This window comes from Enhydra lutris, unplaced genomic scaffold (genome assembly GCF_002288905.1).
Source record: "Enhydra lutris kenyoni isolate GAN:26980312 unplaced genomic scaffold, ASM228890v2 scaffoldscaffold21, whole genome shotgun sequence".
NCBI lineage: Eukaryota > Metazoa > Chordata > Mammalia > Carnivora > Mustelidae > Enhydra > Enhydra lutris.
The window spans coordinates 68,719,948-68,736,686 of record NW_019154105.1 but is presented as its reverse complement, the minus strand read 5'-3'; the positions used below and the strand labels follow the sequence as shown (position 1 = coordinate 68,736,686).

General features: G+C 58.0%; 1 protein-coding gene across 1 annotated transcript in view; it reads right to left on the bottom strand.

Annotated features, from left to right (window-relative positions):
- Positions 1-2,944: 2,944 nt before the first annotated feature.
- Positions 2,945-16,739, bottom strand: part of LOC111148931 (leucine zipper and EF-hand containing transmembrane protein 1) — a 40,216-nt gene continuing 26,421 nt past the window's right edge. Inside the window, exons 7-14 of the mRNA XM_022505739.1 lie at positions 15,508-15,627; positions 13,987-14,118; positions 13,580-13,723; positions 12,810-12,944; positions 9,692-9,826; positions 8,164-8,354; positions 7,051-7,189; positions 2,945-5,877 (exon numbers count right to left, since the gene is read on the bottom strand). Coding sequence (XP_022361447.1) covers positions 5,728-5,877; positions 7,051-7,189; positions 8,164-8,354; positions 9,692-9,826; positions 12,810-12,944; positions 13,580-13,723; positions 13,987-14,118; positions 15,508-15,627 — 1,146 coding nt within the window. The 3' untranslated portion in view covers positions 2,945-5,727. The remainder of the gene's footprint in view (positions 5,878-7,050; positions 7,190-8,163; positions 8,355-9,691; positions 9,827-12,809; positions 12,945-13,579; positions 13,724-13,986; positions 14,119-15,507; positions 15,628-16,739) is intronic.

Here is a 16,739-nt window from a genome sequence, read left to right as displayed (position 1 = left end):
CCCAGTGACAGGATCTGGTCCCCTCTGCTCTGAGTTCTCAGTCTGAGGGAGTGGGGACACCAATCAGGGCACCCACCCACGCCAAACCGGTGGGGGTAAGTCTGGGAAGCCTTCCTAAAGGAGGTGGCAGTGCCCAGGCTAGATGGTGAGGCTAGAGAGGAATCAGGGACAGGCAGCCAAGCACAAACTTGGCCCAGGTCCTCTCTGGCGCCCAGTGCTGTGTAGGGCCCCTCTCCCTCCTTCCTCTGCTGACCCCTGGTCTGGTCCCACCGGAGAGGACCGCTCTGGGTTAACCAGCCACCTGGCTGTGTCAACTTTTAACTCTGGCTTCTCAGAAATTCGCTCCTGCTGTAGCTGTGTCCAACTCACTTTCCGAGTCTGGGGCTTCCCTGGAAGGGAGGATCTGAACCCGGTGGGTGACACCCCCCGCCCCCATACCGCGACCCCACTCGGAAGCTCTCCCTGCCTCCGGTCCAGCCTGCCAGAGACCTAGTGTTCTTGGAGTTGCCAGCACTTGGGGAGATGGGGGCCGATGGGGGTGCAAGTGTGCGCTGCTGGCCCCAGGCTGGTGGGGAGGTGGGGAGAGCCCAGAAGAGACCCGGCTGAGGGGGGCCCGGCAAAGGGTGATGGCGGGGGTAGGGGAAGCTGGTGGGGGGCTTGTGCAAGGGGCAGAAACTTGGGAGGCGGGCGAAGCGCGGGCCGGGAGCGCCCTCTAGTGCCGCCCTCAAGCATTCCCGTCAAGTCCCCAGCCCCTCGCCCCCGCGGTCCCGCGGGGCTCCAGGGACGCGCTCCGGAACGGGGGCTAGGCCTCCCGGGGAGCTGCGAGTCTTGCGGACGCCGGACCGAGACCCCGGGCGGGACGCGGGCGGGCAGACGAACGGGCCAGGCCTGCAGGTTGGGGCACTGGACAGGCAGGCAAGGGCAGCCCTGCACCTCCGCGTAGCCGGGGAGCCTCCCCGCCCCTCACCTGCCGGTCCCACCCACTCCAGGCCCCGCCCCTCGCCGGCCGGTCCCACCCACTCCAGGGCCCCGCCCCTGTCCGGCTACACCTGTGCCGCAGCACCTGCGACCCCGCCCCTCCCCGGCCGGGCTCGCCTCCTCCTGCAAGCCCCGATGCCAGTCCCCGAGTGTCTTCTGAATCCCCGGGCGGATGGGGTCCGACCCAGACCCGGGCAGGCCTCCGTGGCGGCTCAGGGAGAGAGGCATCCACAAGCCACCCGCCCTCGAAGGGTGTAGAGCTCCCCAGTTCTCGGAGCTCCAGGCCCCGCCCTTCACCTTTCCCCCTCGCTGCCGGGGTTGGCTCCTTTCCTGGATCCCGCAATCTTAACTGTCAGCTGCCGCCCACCAGCCGTACACCCAGCGTCCTCCTCCCCGGCGGGTAGACGCACACACTCGGCCGCAGCTGCCAAGGTCTTCGGGGTCGCAGCCCTACACGGAGCACACTTGCAGCCTGCCCGCGTGGGCCGGCTCCAGTCGCCCTCACCACAATGCAGTGAGAGGTGTTTTAAATCCAGAACTCTTCTGGTTGTCCTCAGCCCAGAAGAGCTCCTGGCCTTTCCCCCCTTCCCTGAGCTTTTTGGGGGCACAACGGTGTCGTATTGGAAGGCCCTGCTTTCTGGATATGCTGGTGCTCCTGTGGGGTCGTTAGACTTTACTGGCACAGCAAGGGGCTGTGGGGGGGTGGGGGGGTGAGGCACAGCAAGGGGCACATGGCTAGCAGCCCTCGCCCCCAGTTGTTCCAGGGAATGGTGCCCGGGCTGGGAAGCTGCAATGCTAAATTCCAGCGTTTCTTCAGGCCCACCAGCTGGAATTCTCCCTCAACACCTTGAGGGGATGGAACCTCCTCCTGAGAAGACCGGGGGAGTGGCTTTCTCCTTCCTGGTGGGAGAGTTGGCACCGGCACCGGCACCAGCACCAGCCGGCTGGCCAGACAGAAGACCACTGCAGGGGTGGGCTCTTTGTTTACAACCCATTCTCCATGTTTCACACTCACTCTTTCCTCATTCTGGTCAGGAGTACCCTGTCCCCAGGACTCTAGAGCCACCTCCTTAAGCAACCCCCCAGCACCCCTCATCATCCCCAGAACCCTGGTGTCTTTCCGTGGCCTTCTGAACTGTGGAGACGAGAAACACGCTCCCGACCAGGCCCCTGACTCCCCTGAGGGCATGTAGGCGCCTGCCGGGGCATTTTAAAGAACCTGGATGGAGCTGTTGGCCCAGGGCCCAGGCCAGGGGGCAGGCAAGAGCGGAGACCTACCAGTCCTCCACTCACACCTGCACCCACAGAAATAAACTCTCCCACGCGGTTCTAGAGCGGCGTCCGAGCTCCCAAGACCTACACGGCAGAGGAAACACAGCCAAGGCTGGCCTCAGGGACAAATGGGAGACTAGTGAGGGTGGCCCTTGGGCAGGGTGCAGGCAGGGTGTCAGGACTCAGCAAAGGTGGAGGGATCCCACACAGAGCCCCATGCAGCCTGGTGCCCATGGTGAGGCCACTGGAGACGGTGGAAGTCCGCAGCTCAGAGTGAGGCGGCCTGTCTACTGAAGGGACCTGGGAGGCGGGGGTCATCGTTGTGTCTGTCCTGTCTGCCTGGCAGCCCTCTCAGCTCTCTACTGGGGGGTAGAGTGCAGGCAGCCCTAGCCAGCTCTCTGGGCCCTGTCCAGGCTTGGGGAGCGGGCTGTAGTGGAGGGATGGCCCCTGCATCATCAAGGACCCCCTCAGTGGAGTGCACACCTTTGGGCATCACCGTCCCCACTCTCAGGAGTCCTCAGAGTCCTCAGAGTCTTTCCCAATGGAATTGGGCCCTCCTGGGTGATCCTTCAGCCGGGATCCCAGTCCTGTCTCCCCAGGTCCCACAGCATCCACTGAGGGCTGGGGTCGGGGGAAAGCCTGGTCAGGCAGTGGCCTCTTTCCCAGTCTGGACAAAGCAAGCAGTGCACAGTGGACAGGTCATCACGACAGTGCTTTATTAACCCTCCTCCGGACATCACACTGAGCGCCTACCCGCCGCACGGGGGTCCGACTGGGGGCACAGTCAGACAGGACGTGAAGCCAGTGTGCAGCGGAGGCTACCTGGGCATGGTTCCGCCAGGCGGACATCCATCTGGAACCTGGCCTCCCAGCAGCACAGCCACACCCACGGGCCACGGACCACCCCCTTCCGCCGCAAAGATAGAAATGGACCCCCAAGTGGTCACAAAGGCAGACATTCCAACGATTCAGATGGCTTCCACCTTGACTTCTGATGTGTCATACAGTTCAAAGATCCTACTTGGAGCTATTATAGGAACATTAACTTAGCATTTTAATAAAAACACTATTTCTAAAAAATGACATTTATACACAGCCGGGGGGGTGGGGTGGTGGTGGTTCTCAGGTGCAGCCGGCCCAGGGCCGCACTGTGAGAACCACCGCCTGGAGGTTATTCTTTAGAAATTACAAAGTGCCCTTCATTTTTTAAAAAAGTCTAGATTTCGATATTCCAAAAAGTCTGGATTTCGATATCCACATCTAGATGTGGATCTAGAAGCCACACGCTATCTTCCCGAATCCCAACTACAAGAGCGGGTGTTTAAAACGTGGAGGATGAAACCCGTGCTAAGAACTCTTGCTTCCTTCTCAAGGGGTGTGGACACCGCAGGCCCCTCCGGAGGTGACACAGGAAGGCCGAGGGAGCCACCCCTGCAAGCCACACTGTGCAGAATGGCTTTAGAGACTTAGCGCTGCTGTGCCTGCACCGGGACCCAACTCTCTGCTGCAGCTAACAGCTCAGGACAGGAAGATCCCCCACATCAAGGGGGGCCTACCGCAGGATCGTTGCCACAGGGGCCAACACCGGAGGGGCCCCGGGCCCTCGGCAAGCCTGGCAGCATGGGGGCAGGGTTTGGAGCGGCGAGTGTCTCCCCTGGAAGACGCAGACAGCAGGGGGCGCAGCGAAGGGGCTAGCCGTGGTGGTGACCACACCGTGGGGCTGCTCAGGACGCCAGGCCAGGGCGGCGAGGGTGTAAACGGGATTTGGGCACAGCTGACTGGGTGCCAAAGAACTGCTCGCTAGAAAGACAGCCGCCATTCGCAGGGCCCACGAGCGGCCCCAAGCTTGTGCACCCACTTCCTACAGCTCAATATCATACCACTAAAGGAAGTGTAAGGTAATTCATAAATATTTTAATTAGCATCTAGAATATATATACTTCTTTCTCAAATAATCGAAATAAAACCCCTTTAGAACCCAACTGTTACTTTACAAAGGTTTACATTTGAGAATACAGAATTTTATTCCTATTTTGTCAAGTTTCCTTTTTAATGGCTGAGTAAAACATTTCAAGTAATTTAGAAGCCATCCTTCCTGGGCCCTCATGCTCCTGTCCTGGGTCACCTGGCCACTCTGTTCCTAGGTCTTCCAAACCTATGCCTGCATTCCCCCAAGAAAACGTTCTTGCCCATAACAGACCTGGTGTCTGAAGGACAGGTCTGACGGAGCTGAGACCACAGCCCTAGCCCCCATAGAGCACCCCTACCCGAGCTGCCGGGGGTGCTGAGATGGCCAGACGCCAAGCCCATGGATGCTGCCCCACTCCAGCTGCGGGGTGCGCCAGGCGAGCCCGACATCCCGAAGCCCGAGCGCTGGGCCGGCCCCCCTCCAGGGGTGCCGCCTTTCTGAAAGCCCCTCAGGATGCCCCACCCCGGGAGCAGGAGCGCAGCCACCGGCCAATGGGTCCAGAAAGTCTAAGAGCAATGCTACGGCAGGCGTGTATGCCCGGAGCGCCCCTCACCGTCCCTGGATGCTCAGCACGATCCACTCGGTCACCCACGGGGGCAATGGCATGCAGACCACCCAAAAGGAGACACTTTCTGAAAGCCACGACACCATGATCAGTCAAGTGGAAAGCCTTACTTTCTAAGGGCTTCATGAGCATCTCTCCCAGCATAACTCTCACGTGCTGTTACAGGGAGGACGCACAGTGGTGTGCAAACATCCGGTACTAGTCAGCTGGTTAAAGGGTTAGGGCCACGCCAGAGATTAAACCAAGCAAGAGCTGGCGTCACAGGAGGCCTGCACAAGGTACCACGTCCCTGTCGCAGATCTGTGCTTGTCCAGAGGCCAAAGCATCCCACTTGTGCCACAGACGACTCTGGAAATGTGCAGGAATCACTGCTACGTAGGCTGCCGGTCAGGACTCCAGGTCCGCAGATAACAGGCATGTCTTCTCTCGAGCCACGGTGGGCTGTGCTTCTGTCCTCCCCATCTGTATGCCTCAAGCTCCACAGGCATGGGGCGTCCACACAGCAGACCCTTTCTCCTTCTGGGACAGGCACCAGCAGGGTACGGCGCACGCTGGAAGGGAGGCACCTTCCTGCCCTGGACCCACCTCCGGAGCCAGGAAGCCGGTGTACAGCCATGACTCCCCGGCCATCGGCGGGCTATACATGTGGCCACCATGGCTGGGGCTACCACAGCTGGGGCCACGGAAGCATCGTGCCACTCTGTGAATCCAGACATGATTCCCTGGAAGGGTTTGGGATTCCAGACTGAATGAATCTTCATGGAATGATGAAAATTAAAAATTACTTGATTATGGAAGTTTGATTTATTCCAGACAAAATATTAGGTTTGTCACTAAGAATCACCTCAAAGCCTTCACTAGCACAGCAGGGCCCGGCAACCGGCACTGTGGGACGGAGGCCAATACGGGAGGTGCCCCAAGGTGCCCAGGACAGGGGCAGGCCCTAATTCTTCACTTCGGCGGCCTCTTTCTCAGCCTTCTCCTTGGCCTTCTCCTTCTCCTCCACCTTCTCCTCCTTTTCCAACATGGCCACGATCTCGGCCACCTGGCTGGTGGAGATGTGGATGTCCTCTTTATCCACCAGCTCGATCACCTACACACACGAGAAAGGGACGAGGGGCTCAGGGGTGACCCTGCCCCCACACAGCGCCTTCCCAGCAGAGCATGCAGGGGAGGTGGAGCCCAGCTCCTCCATCCCAGCAAGAGGACCACTGGGGTCCTTCCGCTGCCTTGGTTCTGCAGTACCAGACCTCCAAAGCCCGAGGCCAGGTTAAAGCTATGAGGCAGGGGCGCCTGGGTGGCTCAGGGATTAAGCATCTGCCTTCAAATCAGGATCTGATCCTGGGGTCCTGGGATCAAGCCCCATGCCGTGCTCCCTGCTCAGTGGGGACCCTGCTTCTCTCTCTGCCCCTCCCCGTTTGTGCATTGTCAAATGAATAATAAATTTTTTTTTTCTTTAAATAATAAAATCTTTTAAAAAAGCTATGAGAGAGGGGCTCATAGAGCAGGAGACACAGGCTCTGTGAGGATACAGGGGTTGGGGAGGGAGTGCGGGGGCGGCACCATGAGGCCGCAGGGTCAGGGCATGCCCTAGACAGAGACTCCTCAGGAATCTCTCACCCCCGTGGCTCTGGGTGTGCAGGGCGAGAGCATCTGAGCTGCCATCCACAGCATGGAAGGGGCCCCAAGGAAGGGGCAGCTGGAGTGGGCACAGGCCTCCCAGCCTCTGCTGCTGCCAAAGTGAAGCCATCAGCATGTGCTCCTGGTCCTTCAATAGGACCCCAGTCAATTAGCACCTATGCTCGGTAAACCTGGGGATAACCACTAACCAGCTAGAGACCAGAAGCCGTGCGAACAGCCAGGAGAGTGCACCCTCCGCAGAGTTCCTCTCATCAAGGTGGAATCCCATTCCCAGTCTCCTGAGCTGCCCAACCCCTGGCCCCAGGGACCCCAGTGCTTCGCTCAGCCCTCCTCAGGGTTCAGGCAGCACCTGCTAAAGTCTGGCCCGGAGGACAGCCTGACACATCCCCTCCCTCTGAGTCTGCCCTAGACACCCCACAGCTATTGCACTCTCCTGACTGTGCCAAAGCCCCACCAGAGGACGCAAGAGGCTTAGTGTCCAGTCAAAATGCAGACGGGCTGCTCTAGGTGCACATCCTGACTAAGCCAAGGGTTTAGAGGACAGAGACGGGGTACATGTGGAAAATATCCCCCCCAGACCCAGCCATTGGCTGGGCCAGGCAGCCCTGACTTGGTCCCAACTCACCTTGACAAGGTCATCGATGTTGATCTTGCCGTCCTTGTTTTCATCCAGCGCGGAGGCCAAGCTGATGAGCTTGTTTTCTGGAATGTGCTTGATCTGCTTCATGGCACTGATGAGCTCAGCGATGCTGATGACAGTCTCCCTAGGGGTTGGGGGGGACAGAGCCTGCCTGTGGCACAGCCACACCCACAGCCCCACCAGGCCTCCTAAGGGTCAGCCTTAACCCAGGCAACCCTCCCTCCAGAGCTCCCCAGCCCCTGCCTTTGGGAATTCCCACCCAACTTGGACACAAACCCAGAATTCTTCCTTTGGTCCCAGGTCTCCCTGGGCACTGCCCCCCAGGAAGCCTTTCCACTGCTGAGGACAGAGCCTCATGGTTCCTGGGCAGTGGTCCTCAGGCCTGTGTGTGTAGTGGCCTGGGGGGCAGGGGCCGAGTATGGCTGTGCTGCCCTCTGACCGAGGAGGGCAGGTGGGCTGAAACAATGACACAGCCCAGCAGGTCAACTCAGGAAGGGCACGGACCTCGTCTGGGGGTGAAGGCCCCCCAACTTGGGGACAGCAGGAAGTCTACAGCCAGCCCTCCTTCCCTCTTAGAGATGCAGGCACTCAGAGCACAGTGCCCGGCCCATACGCACACTGGTTAGCAGCCCGACAGCTCCTCACTCACACGATGACCTCCAGAGTGGCGGCAACACTGAGCGCCTATGTGTAGGGGCTTCAGGAAGAGAGGTGGCAGGGGATGGTCCAAGGGAGCTATATCCTAGGCACATTCTGGAAGGACCAGCTTGATGGCAGTCTGGGGACAGATGTGGCCTATAGTGCCTGGAGAGTAAGGGTTGGGGGCGGGGAATAGTGGTCCTGACATTGGCCAAAGTGCGCATGTGTGTGCCTGTGTGTATGCGTGCGTGTGCAGGTGTACGTGTGTGCATGTGTGTGCGTGTGTGAGCAGAAGAGAGGACCCCAAGAGCTCCTTCAGTAAAACGGTTAGCGACAAGTGGAGATGGAGATGGGGCTAGGCTTCTGGCTGGAACCATGGGGTGAAAGCTCAGGGCTTGGACACCAGGGCCAACAAGTGCAACTTCAGCTCCCAGTGCCCAGCATCGGGGCCACGCTCACCCTGCAGGTGGCTGCTCGGCGGTGGGACCCAGCCTGCCAGCCTCTGCGCCCGCCTCCAGCTGTGAGAGCAGGCTATCGATCTGCCCGATCATCTGCTGCACCCTCTTTGTCAGCCTCTTGCTGGCTTTCGACTCCTCTACATAGATTTCTTCGCCGGTCTTCGAAAGCTCCTTCTGGATCTCTTGCAAATCCTAACGAAATTATGGAGTCGTAAAAGACTGTCTTTAAAAAAATAAAATAAAAAGGACCCATACAACTCTGTTTACCTTGTAAAAGTAGTTAAATTAACCCAAAGGTAATAAATTCCAGGTTGCGAATTGAGCTGCACAATCATGTCTGCACCTTTCATACAAATCACTTTTTTTTTTTTTTTTAAAGATTTTATTTTTTTATTTGACAGAGAGAGATCACAAGTAGACAGAGAGGCAGGCAGAGAGAGAGAGAGAGAGGGAAGCAGGCTCCCTGCTGAGCAGAGAGCCCGATGCGGGACTCGATCCCAGGACCCTGAGATCATGACCTGAGCCGAAGGCAGCGGCTTAACCCACTGAGCCACCCAGGTGCCCCTAAATCACTTGTTTTTGCAAACTCAAATATGGTCTGTGTTGCAAAGGAAATAGTATCTATGTGAAGCTCAACTTTCTTTATATTTGTTAAAAAGAATAAATAGATGGATGAAAAAATTGGGGAATAGAAGATGCCTTCTTAAATCCCAAGTCATGACCGTCCTCATAAGCAGGCACTACAGGGAAGGATGGAAGATGGGGCTGGGAATGAGGCGAAGGGCTCAGCATTTCTGGTGAACCCCGGATTTCCAACAGAGAACCACTGTGTCAACAGGCCTGCCATGAACATGGCTGATTATTTTCACCAATCTCAAAACTAGTCATCTTTTCCCAATGGATCTACGAAAACAGTTCTTTCATGAAGTAGGCTCCACAGCTCCCATGGGGCTTAAGCTCATGACCCTGAGATGGAATCACACACCCAACTGAGCCAGCCGGGCGCCCTGAAACAGCGCTTTCAAATCAGATTTGGAAGTAACATTTATAAAACAGACAGGTTTTCCTTTAAAAAACGAACAGGGCACCTGGGTAGCTCAGTGGATTAAGCCTCTGCCTTTGGCTCAGGTCATGATCCCAGGGTCCTGGGATTGAGCCCCACATCGGGCTCTCTGCTCAGCAGGGAGCCTGCTCCCCCGCCCACCCCTCTCTGCCTGCTTCTCTGCCTGCTTGTGATCTCTGTCCAATAAATAAATAAAAAATCTTAAAACAACAACAACAACAACAAATAAATCAATAAATGAAAAAAGTTAGTGTGTAAGAAAGAAATGTCTTCCAAGGAAACATGACTGCAACGAGGATTTCATTTATCAAGCGACTAGACTGCTGGTCTGGTCCCTTCATGGGCCTATGGACTGCCAGGGTAAGCAGCCCATGCCAGGAGCAAAGAGCCCGGGCACTCAGCTGCACAGAGACCACTGGCTGGCCCAGAAGGGGGCAGAGGACATCCCCAGGACACTGCCGCCCACCTCGCTGTAGTCCTGCACATCCTCCTTGAGCAGCTCCAGCTCTTCCTTCTCCTTGGTCAGGGACGACTTTTGCTCTTTCAGCTTCGAGCAGGCATTGCTGAGTATGTCGATCTCCTCTTTCGTTATTTCCTCTTCCTGCAAAGAGGACACACAAGCGCCCTAACAGAAACCTGGCTGGAGGAAAATCATTACTGACCCCCCACCTCCAGAGTACTCAGCAGCTCTTCTGTCCACACCGTCTGCTCCTGACGTGCACACAGAGGCCAGCAGACACACGCACAGTCCCCATCCTTGCCCCCACGTGCCCAGGTGTGCCTGTGCCACCACGCATGCAAGCCCAGGACACCATCACCAACTGACAGAGACCTGTCGGCCACCCAAAACCTTTCTGTGCCCAGGCTGGCTCGGAGCTGCTCTCCAGCAGCTCAAACACATCCCAGACGGTGAGCTCATGCAGGTAGGACATCGTCCCCCCGCCTCACTGGGAGCCCCCCTCCCCACCTCTGTGTTGTCCTGGGCCTCCAGGGGCCGAACAGCTTCCCAGCCAGAGGACAAACCAAACCTGCTCCTCCACCACAGGCCATCCTAGCTCCTCTCAGTCTGCACGCATGTTCTAGAACAAGCCTGCCCACTTCCACACCAAGCCTGCTGGGATGCTGATGGGTCCAGACATGGGCATCAGCGGCAGAATGGACACCTCACGAGGACCCCAGCACACACAAACGCAGAACACCCGTTGGAGGTAAGGAACCTCAGCGGCCCCTCAGCATTTGGCGGTACAGTGCAGTTGCGATACTGTCAGACTCAGCCCAGGGGCTCCCTGCAGGGACCGTCCGCCATACTGAGACTGCCGGTCGCTTGCTCATCAACGGCCCAGAGAAGCGGCGATCATTTTCGGCTGCTCACACCCTCTGCGGACAGGCAGTTTCGCTCCCCCCTTCCGACTGGGTGCTCTCATTCCCCTCCTCTAATTGTGCTGGCCAGAACCTCGGCACATTGCTGAACGGGGCAGCCAGTGCGGATGCCAGGGACCGAGCGAGCTGCAGCTATTTCCACAGAAGCTCCCCGTCGGGTGAGAGCGTTCTCCTCGACTCGCTCGCTGGGAAATTTTTTTTTTTTTTTTTTTTTTTTTAATCAGAACAGATACTGGATTCTGTGAAGTGCTTTTTCTGCATTTATCGAGATGCTCATACGTGGTTTTTCTCTTCATTCTGTCAATACGCTCGTTATACTGACTGTTGTTTTGTATTCCCAGGAGATCACGATGTATTAGCCTTTTCACAGAATAGCTGCGTCTGATTTACTAAGAGTTGGTTCAGAACTTGTACATCTGCGTCCCGAAAGATATGGCTGTGCAGTGCTCTCCCAGCGATCTGGTACTGGCATCAGCTAACGCCCATCTCAGGAGGAGCTGGAAACGGTCCCCCTCTTCGGCTTTCTGCGAACACTCTGTGGAGCACTGAAGGATCTCCCTAGAAACTTGGGGCCTGTGAAGCCACATGGGTCTGGCTTTCCCTAGGCTTTCAGCCACAAGCTCAATGTCCTTACCCAAGGGAGAACTAATCAGGCTCTCTGTGCAGCCCCAGCAGACGGCCAGGAGAGGTAAAACCTATGAGGTCGCACTGCAAATGGGGACGGAGGCACTTGCTTTTCTCACTCCTTACAGTAACTTTCCAGGGAACAAAGGCTCGTAGCTGTCAGTTTTGTAAAGGTTTGTGTTTCTTGCTAAGAAATCCTCACCAAACCTCAGTTCTTCTGACCGGTCTAACTGCCCTTTCACATTATCCGTTGGAAAGGGGTTGCATCTGTTTCCATGAAGACAGTCACTGTCCCAGCTCTATTTAATAACAAGTGCCCCTTCTTCCCGAGCTGCATTCCATGGGCCCAGCAGGGCTCCATCTCTGCTCAGCTGTCCATGTCCCAGCCTTCCACCCCCTTAAAAATGACCCTGACCCCTCCCTGAGTCACCCTTTGAGCCCAGCTTGGTCCCAGATTCCTGGGACCCTATTCCTCCCAACCTCCTCGATGTGTCCTTACCAGTACATCTGTTTCCAGAATGGCCCTGGCCTCCCACCTCACAGGCCTGTCCCACACACCTTCCTCCACCCAAACACATGGCCTCTGAGAACCAGAGTCTTAGGCAGCTGCACCAGCTCGGATCTGCTACCCCGAGTCTTCTTGCAACAGCGGTCTAGATCCTCCCTGAGACCAGCTCTCCCTGCGGCCTGCCACAGTGGGGCCTTCCTTCCCCACGGGCCTGGAGAAGGCTGGCATTCCCCCTCCTCCCGGCAGCTCCACCCTGAGACACCCACAGGGGAGCTTTTCCTTCCAGCTCTGCCCCACAACTGCTCCTACTGAGCCACGGACGACCTCACCCTCCCCATTAGGGGTCTGTCTTCAGGCCTCCCCCACCCAGCCCTCAATGCTCCTGATGAGGCCCACCCTCCCCTGGAAACAACTCTCCCCACTAGGTATAGGCATGGTGGGAGCACAAGTGGTTCCTCTACAGCCTCGTCTCTCCTCCGGCCTTCGAACGTGGAGGCCACCGTGTCCCGGCCCCTCTGGGACCTCACTTGAATTTCCCCCACCCCCCACCAACACGAATCCACGGCCCTGGTCTCTCTCCTACTCCAGCTGCCAAACCGACATTGCCGTCTGTCTGAAGAGACTTCCCGTACCCAACACCTGGCAGTTCCAGACAGAAGGGGTCCCACGTGGGAAGTGGCTACCACCTGGACAGTCAGACCCCCTAGAAAGAAGTATCCTGCTAGGGTGCCCAGCACATCAGGCTGGGTGGGGATCACACCAGCTCCCCCTCCTTCCCACTGTGCAGCCACTGGGAGGACAGAGGGTCCAGGGGGCCAAGCACCAGGCACCTCCACCTTCCAGCCACTCAGGCCCAGAGTTCAGAGCATAGCTTGCCGTTCGCACAGCAACCTGGGCCTCCTGAGAACACCTCCAAGCTGCAGCCTCACCCCTTACCCCCCCACGACCATCTGCTGTCACCCTGAGCCAGGCCATGGTGCCTCTGGAACCCCCGCCCCACAAGCCAGCCCCTTCTTCACCCTCCTGTTGGGCTCCAACATGGCCTGCCTTCCGGGCCTGCGTGCATGGTTACCTTCAAGCCTTCTAGGACAGGGGCCGTGTCCTTCAGGGCCTCTGACGGCAGGGTCACCTCAGGCACTCTGGGCTGCAGCTCGGCCGCAGGCCTCCCAGGAACAGCCTCTGCCGCCACTTCCGGCTCCACTTCCTTCTGAAATGCAAGGCCACCGCCGGCTCAGCACCAAATGGCACCCCAGCTGCTGTCCTGGAGCGTCAGCGCCAGCACAGACTGAGGGCGCGTTGTCAACAGGCCGGCCACGCGCCAGTGGAGGTTTTCATGAAAGCCCGGCAGCCAGCGTTGGGGGGTCGGGGTGTCTCCCACAAGGTGTCCCCGCCAGGCTCTGATGGGCACGTTCCACGACTCATGCAGCTGTGCACTGGCACTCGCCAGGTCCATGGAGGCTCCCGTCTAACACTGTACCAGCACCTATGTCCATCCTCAGTCCTTCTCTGACAAGTGCACGAAGCTGCCCCATGGCCTCCAGAGCAAACACACCCACTGCCCAGGCCGGGGGGGCCCAAAGAGAACATGGGCACTGTGCTGTCCCTCTGCCCATTGGTGGAGCCAGCCACACTGGGCGCTGGCACCCGGGCCACTGGAGAGGCAGCCAATCCCGTCCCCTGGGCACTCCAGGCAGAAGACAGGAGACGGGCCAGAGGGACCCTCTCGACGTGGTTCCACAAACAGCTTCTAGAAAAGCTGGAGCAGACGGCCTTAGCTTGTCCCAATGCTCCGTGTGGCTCCCGCGCTGCCCAGGCAGGCACAGGGACCCGGCGGTCGCTTACCGCCGCATCGGGGCGCCGCTGCAGCTCCTTCTCCAAGTGTTCACGCCGGATGGCTGCCTCCTCCTGCAGCGTGGCCTCCAGCTTGGCCTTGTTGTCCACCTGCTCACCTTCCACTTCGGCCACCTTCACCTGGGCCTCCTTCGCCTGCACAAAGGGGAGACTATGAGGGGGTGTCTGTGGCCTGAGGTGCCCCCATGGCACCCCCAGACCACCTGCACCTGGACTCCCACTTGGGAACTCCGTCTGCTGGACATGCTGCAAGGCGGCTGAGGGGCACCTTCTGTGCTGTCACAGGAACCCTCAGCATCAGAGCGGACTGACGAGACAGTGTGGGGAGCATCCCCAGAAGTGAGAGGGCCCCCTGCCTTCCAGAGCAAGCCACAGATGCAGTCTCCTGGCACACATACCACGATCTCTGGGAGCGTCTGCAGCGTGGACTTGAGCTGGTCGGCGGGCGAGAGGGTGTCCGGGAGGTACATGGCCCGGGACAGGATGAGCAGGGATGTCGGGATCTCCTGGTGCAGGTGCAGCTCCAGCCACTGCAGTTGGGGGAAAAGATAGGCTCTGCTGGCCGCCTCCCACCGGCCTCTCTTGGGACCTGGACCCTGGGATCTTCTCTCTTACAGTTTCATGGCAGAGGGGGGCTGGAGTAGATGGACTCACTAGCTCACTCAAGGAAGGGCTCCCCAAAAACAAGACTCCTCAGTTTCTACAAGGCCCACCTACTCCTGCCTCTTAGGACCTGATGCCCACCTCAGCCAACCAAGCCTGAGATGCCCCCAGGGTCGTGAACGAGCGGAGCACTAGCAGCCTGGCCGCTAGGCTCAGAAAGCATGGAGTGTGGCGACCACACACTCTGTTAATGAACTGCTCCATTTACTAATTTTTTAATTTTTATTTTACTTTTTTTATGAGGTGGGGCAAAGTCCCAACATGGGACTCCATCTCGACCCTGAGATCACGAGCTGAGGTGTCGGCCACTCCACCAACTGCACCACTAGCCGCCCCTAAAGCTCTTCACGTCCAAGCGCCACAGATGCTTCGGGATCAGCAGCTGTGGTCTCAGAAGGCTCTCAGGGCTCTGCTGGCCCCGTGAGGGCTAGGCACTGTTGGGAGGGGTGTTAGTGACAGAAAGACAGCGTTCAAACTGACCAGACCAACACAGGGTTTGCACACAAACTGTACACAGGACAGAAGCTGAGACAAAACGGAGGACCCACGACCAGGGAAACCTACAGACTTGGACTTGCAACAGCGGCCCGCAAGCACACGTGGCCAGCTGTGCTCAAGGAAGGCTGCCCGGGGAAGACACAGGGGGACTCAGCCTGTGGAGAAATTTCCACCAGGGGACCCATATGCTCAAAAGTGCATGTGCTGAAAGAGGAGAAACAGGTGTGGACACGTCTCTGTCTACACGTGGAGGACAACCCCAGACAGGGAGTCGAGTCGGGGGTGGAGAGGGGGCGCAGCCATGCGTTAGGTCTTCTGATGTGACAGCTCAAGGGCCGTGGATGTCCCCTTCCAACATCTAACCTACACAAACTGATGCCAGCTGCAGACCTGGGCTCTGGATGCGGACCAAGGGCCCTCTGAGCTGCAGGAGAAAGCACAGCACAGCCAAAAGAGACGCTCAGGCTGGGCTGGCCTGGGTCCTAGTTACGCAGAAGGCCCTGGCCTCATAAGTTATAAGGCAGACTGGGATTTTAAGGGAGGTTAACCGAGTCCTCATCTGTCCACACAGGACCAGAGTGGGACAGTCAGGATGGGAATATCAGCCAGGAGTGAACACACAGGTACGTGAGCACACGACAGAGCCAGGCCACTGCGCACCCTCATCCAAATCCAGCTGCCCCTGGAGTTTGGGGGTGTCTTTCCACCACAAGCCCATCTACACTGGCTGGACACAGGCAAGCCCTTTAGCCACATACCTGCTTCAGTTGGTCTCTCAGACGGTCCTCCGTGACCCCGAGGGCCCGCATGCCTCGTGCCCGACATGCCGACTGCAACTCCTTGACATTCAGGCTGTCCACCCCTTCCTCAGCGATCAGCTGTAATGGAAAGTCAACTGAGCCCATGCGGAAAGGTCACTCCAGGGTTATGTGTCCTGTCAGACGCGCTCCTGATATGCCTCGCCGAGCACAAGACGCACCAGAACCACCAGGGCCTCAGCTGGGGGTCTGCAGGGACCAGAACTATCTGACAGAAGGTGGGGATTCAGGAGGCACACAGTGGCCAGGACCCCACCTCTGCCCAGGCCCTGCTCGCCACGTTTGACAGCCTCTTCCTCCTCTTCCTCAGGGTCGCCCCAGCTTTCCTCCCCATCCCCCATGGTCCTCCAGCCAAAAGGGAGAAAGGATGGAGAGCAAAGTGATGCCAACTTTTTTTTTTTTTTAATTTTATTTATTTATTTGACAGACAGAGATCACAAGTAGGCAGAGAGGCAGGCAGAGAGAGAGAGAGAGGGGGAAGCAGACTCCCTGCTGAGCAGAGAGCCCGATGCGGGGCTCGATCCCAGGACCCTGAGACCATGACCCGAGCCGAAGGCAGAGGCTTAACCCACTGAGCCACCCAGGTGCCCCTGATGCCAACCTTCTGAAGAGGTCTCCTGGCCTCAGCCCAACGTCAAGGGGACCCAAGTGAGAAGAGCGAACCGGAGTCCTAGTCCCAGAGGCCCCCTCGGCTGGCCCCTCTCGAGTCTCCCTATGACCGTGAGGCGGACAGCACCGTGACTCCCCTTCTCTGAGGTAAGCTTTCCATTCTGAGAGGACTGGAGACCAACATGCAAATGTGACAGCAGGGTTTCTGCCAACACTAAGGAAGCACAATGCTGACAGTCGTAGCATGGTGACACCACACCAAGCAGGAAAGCCTCCTGTCCCCAGGGGGACTGTGTGCTTTCACACACTCCCACCTCCTGAACCCCTGGCAACCTCTCCCCTGCTCCTTGTTTCCAGCACACGTGCAGCTTGCCACAACTTCCGGGACATCCAGGAGGACGCGGAACCTGCTCATCTGTAAGCAGACAGCCCTGTGCCAGAGACCGTCCTGCTTTAACCACTCTCCCACTCCCATGCAGCTGGATCTCTTCAGTTTGGGGTTATTAGGAAAAAGCAGTCTCTGTTTTCATTTCCCTGTCTTCCCATGGGTTCCACAGTTCCAT